The sequence below is a fragment of the Rattus rattus genome, chromosome 1 (assembly GCF_011064425.1).
Source record: "Rattus rattus isolate New Zealand chromosome 1, Rrattus_CSIRO_v1, whole genome shotgun sequence".
Classification (NCBI taxonomy): domain Eukaryota; kingdom Metazoa; phylum Chordata; class Mammalia; order Rodentia; family Muridae; genus Rattus; species Rattus rattus.
The window spans coordinates 195,783,234-195,793,717 of record NC_046154.1 but is presented as its reverse complement, the minus strand read 5'-3'; the positions used below and the strand labels follow the sequence as shown (position 1 = coordinate 195,793,717).

The following is a 10,484-nucleotide window of genomic DNA, read 5'->3' as shown; positions in this document are numbered from 1 at the left end:
CCCTTAAAAGCTTTAGCAGGAGTTAATACGACAATACTTGTATTGGGTACTTTCATACATGAGCATGGTGTACTCAGATCATACCCATCCACCCTTTCCCAATCCCAGATACCTCATAACTTCCCTGGTTTGGCTCCTTTTGTTGTTAATGGCCCAATCAGTATCCCCTGCCTTCAGAATACTATCTAACAGTATGAAATCATCGGAATAGTCTCTCCCCTTCTGAATTCCCAAACTAAGCTTTTTAGATTTATTACTTCTATGCTGGATGACTCATATTACTTGTTTACAACTCCCCAAGCCTGTTATTTGGGGCTTCATACAGGGTTATAGCAACACCCTATTAAAAGTACAGGTATGTGCCATCGTGCTTGGTTTCAATGTCTTGTTGGTCTAATCTCCCAGAACTCACATTGGCCTTAAACTTTCTTAAGTAGCCAGAGATAGCCTTGTGTTCCCTGTCTATAGTTTAGCCCCTCCTCTCAAGGGTGAGGTTACCTGTGTACCATAGAGCCCGGGGCTTTATGTATTCTGGACAGCACTTGCCAACTGAGCCACATCCTCTGGATTCCCTCTGAGATCGCTGCTTGCTTTTCATGTTCCAAAACCTCTTCTGCTGAAATATTATGTTCTTTTATATAAGAATTTAAAAATTATATGAAGACTGGTCTTTAATAAGACTAAGGTCAGAATTGTAACAAAGGATTTCTTCCTTCTACCCCCAACCCTTTACATAAAAGTATACCTCCTTTCCACTCCAAGACAAATTTTTGTTTTTTGAGACAGGTTTCTCTGTGTAGCCTTGGTTGTCTTGGAACTTATTCTGCAGACCAGACTGGTCTCGAACTCAGAGATCCCCCTGCCTCTGCCTCCCATGTGCTGAGATTAAAGGAGTGAATCACGACCACCATGGTGGACATTCTCTTTTGATAAAATGGATTTCCAGAGTCAGCTGAGCATGGAACTGTGACTTAGAAGCAGCATACTGGCAGGGCTGTGCCCATCAGCAGTGACTCCCAACTGCTACCAGGATCGTTTAAGAGGTTGCTCACCCAACAGAGAAAGGGATTCGAGTTCAGTTTCATTTTAAAAACACCGAACATTCGAAATATGATACTTCATTGTTGGACACAGGCCTTGGTCAGTTAGAATGCTTACTTGATGTAAGTTAATGCGTTGCCCTTTTTTCTCATTATAAAAGTAACATACACCACTTTTGGAGGCTGGGTTTAAGCTGTGGAGAGAAATTCTGTTCTTTCACACTCGTTAGAGAAATGAGAGGAGGAGGCAGATCTGCTATTCAGGAACTGCTTATGGTTTCTTGTTTTCTTTTTTCTTCCCTAACTTTCCCTTGTGTCTGGTATTTTAAAATTCTAGTTCAAAGTTGGTTCAGTAGTTAGATACCTGCTGCTAAGCCCCAGGGACTGTTTAGTTCCGGGACTCTGGAAGGAGAGAATTGACTTCTGCAAGCTGCCCTCTGCCCTCAATGTGTGCACCATGAAATGTGGATATGCATTGTGTGCATAAATAATATTTCAAAACTTGTTCTCCCTGAGAAGGGCCAACTGAAATTTTTGCTACTACTAGCATGTTTAAACATTCTTGGACTGCAGTTCATAACCATCAGCCCATTGAACTTTAATAGCTACAGGGTTTATTATATGTATGAGTGCTTTATCTCCATGTACATCCGATGCCAAAAGAGGGCATCAAATCACATTGCAGGTGGTCATGAGCCACCGTGTGGTTGCTGGAATTTGAAGTCAGTCAGGACCTCTGGGAGAGCAGCCAGTGCTCTTAACCGCTGAGCCATCTCTCTAGCCCCTGATAGATACAAATTTAAATCTAGCTAGGGAATTCTGCCTGAGGATTTCCCAATACACCACATTGCAATGGGTTTTCTTTTGAAATGGAGAAATGTTTGCAATTTAATTTAAAATTAAGATGTTTGGGTGAAGGAGATGGCTCAGTGGTGACAGTGCTTGTGACCCGATTCCATCCCAAGGAATCATGGAGATGGCTGGATATGATGGCACTCATCCGTAACCACAGCACAAGAGATGATAGGCAGACACACAGGAGAGTCATCTGGGAGCTTGCTGGCCAGACAGCTTGCAGAAACAAGAGACTGCCACAAGGTGGAAGGTGGGAGACTGGTAGGTTTGGTCCATTGCTATGTATTGGAAGAAGAATGGCCCTGGTTGCCCCCCAGAAACTGGGAGATTCTCACTTCAACCCAAATGATGTTCTGTAACCTTGCTCCCCAAGTTATCCCTAATGGGTGAATAAAGATATCTGCAACCTGTAGCTGGGTAGAAGAGAGAGGCAGGGTTTGGGGGTCTGAGGCAGGAAGAAGAGAAGGTGGAGAGAGTAGACACTGTGGGGTAGGTGAGTCATGAAAACATGGCCACGAGGGATGGCTAATTGGAGTTAAGAGCTGCCCAGAGGGAACATGGCAAGTTACAGCTCAGAGCTATTAATGGGGAAGTAGATTTTAGTAGCTTAGAGGGTAGATATCTGCCCAGCTGTAGGACATTAAAGGCTTATTATAAATATAAAAGATGTATGTCTTTTATCTGGGAACGGAATGATAAAAAGGAGGTAGAAGCCCTCGACTGAGATTAAATAATTAAAACAGTTGACAGTGCCCTAAAGTTATTTCTGACAGCACACATAATTCACATGCAAGTTAAGTATGTATGTTTAAAGACAGATACTCACTTTTTTTTTTAAACTGGCAAGTAATTCTATTTATTTAGAGGCTGAAAGATGGTTTGGTGGGCTGCTCTTGATTCCCAGTACACACGTCGTGACTCAAACTGCAGCCCTGGCCAGGGAATCAAATGCCCTTTTTCTGACCTCTGTGGGCATCAGGCACACTAGTGGTACAGACATATGCAGACAAAACACCCATATAGATAGATAAAAACCCACTTGTTGCAGTTTTGGAGGGTAGATGTGTACTTAGACCAACCTGTCCTTGATTACAAAGTAACACAAGATTTCTATTGATGAGGTGAGGACCTGTAAGTGGTCCCCAGCTCCTTTTGGAAGCAAATTTGTTGTTGACAACTATGCAGTATGTTTCAACACAAGCCCCTGGGAAACAATAAAACTCATTTCTTGGGACAAATGACTTTTAGTCATAATTCCCCAAAAATGTGTTTGGAAATCTAGGATCATACTAGGCTAGTTATTTAACAAATGGTCTGGTGGCTAAGTATACTTAGAAAGTCATGATTTGTCAGATCCTTTACTATGTCACCTGGGATCCTCCCAAGTGTCGTGTTTCTGTGGCACTGGAGACAGTCCAGGTCTCCAGCAAGCTCCTCAAGCTCTTCCTCCTCAGACTCCTCTTACTCAGGAGACACCCTTGTCCGTCATCTTGTCTGTGGAGCACACAGCCACATAATTCAGCTTAACTCGGACTATGCCATAAACAGCATACACTGTCTTGGAGGGATCATTTGGACTTTGTGAATATTGTTGAAATATTCTTGCCTAAGACTTTAAATTTGATCTCTCCTTGAGTATATTTTATGACAGTCTTTCCTTTTTTTTCTTAAAGATCTATTCATTTATTTAATGTGAATACACTGTCATTCTCTCCAGACCCACCAGAGGGCATCAGATCCCGTTACAGATGGTTGTGAGCCACCATGTAGTTGCTGGGAATTGAACCCAGGACCTCAGGATGAGCAGTCAGTGCTCCTAAACCATGAGCTATCTTTCTAGCCCCTTGTGACAGTCTTTTCTAGAGTGTAGATTTCGTTATGTTTGCAAACAAAACAGTAATGGACAGAGACAACATTCACTATGAATATTCTTTATTGATAATCAGATAATGTAAAATAAAACGAGCTCAGAGGTAGTCATGGCCCCTCCCAAGCAAATGTTAAATCTTAGATAATCTGAGAATTTATTCATTTATTTTTCTGAGACAAGGTTTCTCTGTGTAGCCCTGGCTATCTTGGAACTCACTCTGTAGAGATCTGTCTGCCTTTGCCTCTGGAGTGCTGGGATGAAAGGCGTGGGCCAACGCTGCCCCCACTCGATCTGGGCATCTTTAATAGCTATTACTCCTGTGCTTTTAAGACAAGAATCGCTTAGAGGGCTTGTAAAACAAAAACCAGCATGAAGCCTCTTGCAAAGAGCTATGGGTTGGCTTGTGAGCTAAACTATGATTAAATGGTCTGTGAGACACAGTCCAGTGTCTGCGTATTAGTGGTGTAAGTCTAGAACAAACTCGTTGTAGAATCTGTCATAGGCATCAAGAACACGATGTTCTTCACTTGATCCAGCATCACTCTCCCTTACCTGAGGTCACCAGGAAGGCAGAACTGAGCTCACAAACATCCTCTAGGTGCCCCCTCAGAATGAGAGTCAAACTCCTGTTGCAGTAGGAGAACAGGTATGCTGTGTATACTTTTCCTAGAAAGAGATACGTCTCGTGACAGCAGCAGCTCATACCCTGGAGAGCAGAGCTGGTGTGCACCGTTTTAATGCAGGCAGAGTTCAAGTTTGAGAAACCTGGATTCTTTACAAGACAGGATTTTTCTGCATTGCCCTGGCTATCCTAGAACTCTGTAGGAAAGACTGCCCTTGAACTCACAGAGATTCACCTGCCTCTGCCTCCCAAGTGCTAGGATTTTACCATCTCAGTTCAAAATGGCAAACATGTAAACTAGGCACTTTGTGAACATTTCCTTGGAAAGAACGCGATTCTTGGTCACCGGGCATCTCCATTTTTAGGTCTCCTTTAATAAGGTATACCTACCGCCTTCAAAATAGTTACCAACCCAAGTACTCCTGTGCTTTCTCTACCTGGCAGAGGGCAACAGAAGTCTTGAGGATCCGGAACATAGAATAATTTCCTGGTCATGTTTTGTCTTGTGACTGGGAGTAGTTAATGGAGATTGAACCCAAGCCTTTGTATATGCTGAGTACTGTCGCTGAGTCACACCCCCTCACCCTGTTTAAGTGATTTTACACTGGGTTTTGATACAGATTTGATTTTTTTAAAATTTATTTATTTTATGTACATGAGTACACTAGCTGTCCTCAGACACACCAGAAGAGGGCATCGGATCTCTTTACAGATGGTTGTGAGCCACCATGTGGTTGCTGGGAATTGAACTCAGGACTTCTGGAAGAGCAGTCACTGCTCTTAACCACTGAGCCATCTCTCCAGCCCCTTGATACAGATTTCTAATTTAAGTAATGTTACCTTAAGATGGACACAGTGGCCCAAGCCTATAGTAGCTACTCGGGTGGCTAATCTAATCCAAAGCCAGTTTAGATTATGGTGAGTTTCAAGCCCAGCCTACACAATTTAGTGAGATGCTGTGTCTGAACAAAAAGTAACAAAGTAACAAAGTAAAGACTCTGGTTCAATGGCCTTGTGCAAAGTCCTGGGCCAGTCTCCCGTAAGACACGTGCACACCTAAGTTCTTCCAGTGACAAGTCTCCTGTTAGGCCCAAGAGCCAATTCAGCAAACAGCTCGTTTCCTTTCACGCAATCTTAGGAAAGGGTCAGTCAGAACTCAGAATACCCAGCTGATGGCAAACCAAGTTCTCTCCTACATATTCTATTGTTTTTGTTTTTCTAAGATGGGTCTCACTTGTAGTCCAGGCTAGCCTTGAACTGGGTCAATCTTGCCTCCGCCTCCCAAGAGCTGGGATAACAGGTGATCAGCCACCACACCTGGCTTAGTCTTATATACTTCAAATGTAATATACTCAGATCCCCTCCTGAACTATTAATACATGCTTTCCGGGATATAAGTTAATGCTTATTTAAATAAAATGATCAAGATATTCAGGCTATTTTCAAATTTAGAAGTGGTTAAAAAGCTATGCATACGATTGATAGACTAGGTTTGGCACCAAGAAAGGGCACCAGGATGCCCACATATCCCTTTAGAGTCTCAAGCCTTCTTGCCTGCCGAACCCTGCGTGTCCTCACTTCCTGTGGAAAATGCACGGCACTCAGAAACCTGCACCTCGAAGTTGCAGCTGATTTTCCTGTTTGACATTTACCCTTTGAGATAGGGTCTGGCTGTGTAGCCCAGCTGGCCTAGAGCTAAGACATGCCCCTGCCTCTGCCTCCTGAGTGTTGGGATTAAAGGTGTGCGCCACCATGCCCAGCTTTCTCTTCTTAGGCCGTGCTAGAACAAAGTTACTTTCACGGGGGACACTTCTACTCGGAATTGATTATCTGGTCTGGAAGGCAGTGCGGGTGCTGGTTAACAGCCAGCTATGCCCTTCCCACCAGCCTTGTAGTGAGCTCACTCGCAGTTGTCTTTGGACTGTTTTTTTTTGATGCACACATGAAAAGTGTGTGTGTGTGTGTGTGTGTGTGTGTGTGTGTGTGTGTGTGTGTAGCTGAATGTTGCCAAACATAAAACTTATATAGAGTTCTGGAAGGTTTGTAGTTTCTCAAGTAGATTCTGGTTGGTCTGAAAGAGCTCATGGCGTACTAGAGAAGGTCAGCATGGAGTAGTTCCACACCGCAGTGCTGTAAACTCACTGGTTAGGACCAGCTTCTTTGAAGGATCAGCCTTGAACTGGACCGCCTGGAACTCCATGGGCTTCCGGTTGAAGTCAGTGCTTGGAATCTTCTCTTTAACAATTTATTCTAAGTATGAATACATTGTTGCTGTCTTCACACACAGCAGGAGAGGGCCTCGGATCCCATTACAGATGGTTGTGAGCTTCTATGTGGTGACTGGGATTTGAACTCAGCACCTCTGGAAGAGCAGTCAGTGCTCTTAACCCTCATGGAATGGAGTTTTATTGAGCAGGAAGTGGCACAATCAGAATGGCATCCAGACCTGGGATTTGGAGCACCGTGTTGTGTTTAGGGAGCGGGAGGGCTTTGAGCAGCCCAATTCCCCAGATGCTGGTGGATGATGGACTTGGCAAAGGTACCCGTGAGTAGCAGCTGGGTCAGCAGAGAAGGGGGTGCTAACTGGCCTGGAGAGGTTGGCGAGGATCAGTAGAGCAGCTTTCAGTGACTGAATATGGGAAGCGAACAGCCTGGCATGGCCTCTCAACCGTCAACAGGGTGACTCCATGTTCCTATGCGTCGTATTGAGGTGGGCGTGTCTGGCCAGCAGCTGCCTCTGAGGCTCAGGCAATAGTGAGACTAGGGTTACACAGGAGGGGCCATCTTCATAGGACCGTGGCATCGGATGCAGGGAGGCAAAGACAACGGCACAGGAGACAGAGGCCACGTCATCTGTTGGGCTCTGCAGCCACATCAGACACGTTTGCCCACTTTCTGTCATTCGTCCTTAGAACGTTGGCAAGAGTAAATGTTCTTAGTTCTGTTATCTAGAAATTCCTTCCTTTGGGGAGAACCACTTACGTGCAGTATCAGCTCTCTGCAGATAACCCTCAGGAAGGGTCGTCCGCAGCAGGCAATCAGAAAGTGTCCGGCTTTGAGCCACGTGGCTCTCCGTATACAAGGGATGTGTCTGTTCGGCTTCTGAACTTTCTTACGGTGTTTGGGACTCCTTCGGGATGGAGTTTCCGTGGGCAGCATTTGCTAGGCAGTGACTCCATTTTATCCAGACTGAAGATTGATTTTGTCGTTACAGGTTGCTCTAGGCCAGGTTTGGCGACATCCGGCTTTCTTCTTAAGGAGAACAGTGGAGTCCATCCAACTGTAGTCGCACAAGAGGGAGAGTTGCCATAACCTGGGGTAACCGGTCCCCGATTCCACGGGGTTACGGGGGTTGAGTTCACATTTTGCTTTATTTGAAAAATATGTGCAAAAGAGCCACGAAAAATACGAACAGACTAGGCTTCGTTGCAGCAGAGTGGCTTGGCTTTAGTTTGTACAGAGGAATCATTGGGCACGAAGGATTTGATACGGAGACGGAATCTGGCTGCCATCGCAACGGGAGGTGAAAATCCTTTTTAAGAGCACTGAAGGGCTGGGATTTCAATGGAATTGTAAGCTTCGTGAGGTGTGAGTCATGTCCAGGGACTGTAACCTGAGAAGGAACAAGAAACAGTTACTCGAGTGATTTCAGATTCGTGTGGGGTCAAGACAGGAAGATCTGAAGACAGATCTCCACCCCTGGGGCTCAGCTTTCGAGCCGTGCGTGGGTAGCTTGAGAGCGTGCCAGACCCCCGGGGCCAGCGCCCAAAAAGTCGCCAGTGTCTCCCGATGTAGACCGCAGGTGTCACTGCTGCTACCAAGAATTAAAAAATGAAGAAAGCTCAGAGACCGGTTCAGCATGTGCTGAAGTAAGGACTGAACAGAGGAAGGAGCCACTGATTCCTCCAGTCATTTTCAGTGGGCCGGGGTAAAGAAGCCTAGAGCATCCTTACTGGATATCAAGATTGTACGTAGATTCTTTCTCCAATTTCCTCCTATTCTCCTTGCCACTGACCTCAGGTGTACAACTCCATGTCACTCCCCGCCCGTCCTTTTTTTAAAAAACAAAACCAAAAACCACGCAGGGGTGCGGTTCTTTTCGTTATTGTTCTTTTGCCTGCACGGGTCTACCACTTGCCTGCAGGGCTTACACAGACCAGAAGAGGGCAGCAGATCTCCCAGAACCAGAGTCGTGCATGGCCGGTTGTGAGCTGCTCTGTGGGCTTTGTGGGTTCTGGGACTTCAACCCAGGTCTTCCGAGTCCCTCTACGCTTTCTTTTAAGAAGCTCAATTGTTTTAAAAACTACTTTTTTTTTCTTGTGAATCTTCAGGTAGACGGTGATTTCTTTGTGTTTTGAGGCCTTCGCTGGCTTAAAAATAGACCGGGTTGACCTCAAACTGAATCCACCTGCCTCTGGGCAGTGCTGACCTTAAGGGCTTCCTTTTGAGTGCTTTATATATTTCTAGAAATTAATCTCTTAGTAGAGAAGCCATTTGCAAACCCTTTCTCCCAGTTCTGAAGATTCAGGGACTACTTGCTGTCCCTTTGCCCTACTTCTTAGTTTCTCTTTGTCTATCTTAATTTTTGTGCCTTTGGGGCCCTATCTAATAAAAAAAAAAAAAATCACCACTTGACATAGATGCCTTGAACTGTTTCCCAAGTACACACACATACACACACACACACACACACACACACACACACACAAACACACACACACACACGTTTTTGTGAAGCCGTGTTATTTTTTTGTGGGATCAGCAGGCATTGACTGTCGATGACGTGGATAGGTATTATGGTTATCCTGGTGATATCGACTCTTCTGGTCGATGGGGTGCTTGTCTTTTCGGTGTGTTCTCCGTAATTGCGTTTACTTGTGGTTAGTAAGTTCCTTTTCTTGAGGCAGGGGCTCAGAGCTGGCCTGAAGCTCTGCTGCTCTAGTGAGGGGGTTGAAAGCACGTGCCTCCGTACCTGGCTTACAATTTTTATTGCAAGGACCTGTTGGTCAATTTCTAAATATCTCATTTTTTTTTTGTAGCTATAGTGAATGGGATTTTTTTTCTTAATTTCTTTTTCACCAAGTTTATTTCTGATGTATATGCATGCTACCCCCCCATATTGATTTTTTTTTTCATCCTGGAACTTCCTGTACATTTGTAAGTGTCATCTGCTCTTTGATGAAAGTTATAATTTTTTCCTAAGCATAAAACCCATGACATCTGTAAAGATAATTAACTTTTTACTTTCCAATTTTATACTTATTATTTTCTTGCCTAATTGCCCTTGCTAAGACCTTCTGTATTTGCCTTTCCTGACATAAATGTTTTAGTCTTTCCCCCACTCTATATGGCACTTCCTGTGAGCCTTTCACATACAGAGTTTGCTACACACACACACACACACACACACACACACACACACACACACACACCTTATACCTAGGAGAAGCTGAAATCTTCTACATCTTCGGCTGTGGCTGGGGACAGTGAGTGGTAGGTCTGGAAGCACTCGGTAGCTTTGTTTCTGGAGCATCGGGACCCAGCTGTCACCACCTGTCTAAGCTCCTGATTGGCAGGTGCGCTGAGTCTGTGGACTGAGGAGCTGGCTCTCTACAGTGCCAATACTGTGGCTGCCAGGAGCTTCCCTAGATCTTATGGGGCAGAGCGAGGCGGCAGCTGGGCTTGTGGCATGGTAGCTACTGGACTGTGGGGGATCTGTTTTCTCTTCAGTGAAATGGGTACTAGACCAAGGCTTCAGCCAGAGTCCAGGTTGGCTACCAGCTCTCAAGATGGTGTTTGGCAGTGGCTATGGGATGGCAAGAAAAAGGGACGAGCTTCTTAGGAACAGAAAGTCACTTCCAGGAGAGCTCTCTGGATTGGATTTAAAGCTTGTGATTTCTCATTCCTGGCCCCCTGCCACACTGCTGCTTGCTGGCACCTCCCTACTGCCCACAGTTCCCCGGCAGGTCTGGGTGCCAGCACTGTGCTGGCGCTCCCCTCTTTCCTCTGGGGTCATTTCCAGCCACTCCTTTGCCCGTCTTCTCATTCATTCCTACCATATGGTGTCGGTTTTGCTGCCCTGACTTCTCTGGCAGGG

The 10,484-nt window shown here is 45.3% G+C and overlaps 1 protein-coding gene across 1 annotated transcript in view; it reads right to left on the bottom strand.

Annotated features, from left to right (window-relative positions):
- Positions 1 to 7,468: 7,468 nt before the first annotated feature.
- Positions 7,469 to 10,484, bottom strand: part of Cpm (carboxypeptidase M) — a 56,979-nt gene continuing 53,963 nt past the window's right edge. The window contains 1 exon segment of the mRNA XM_032912838.1: positions 7,469 to 8,000. Coding sequence (XP_032768729.1) covers positions 7,758 to 8,000 — 243 coding nt within the window. The 3' untranslated portion in view covers positions 7,469 to 7,757.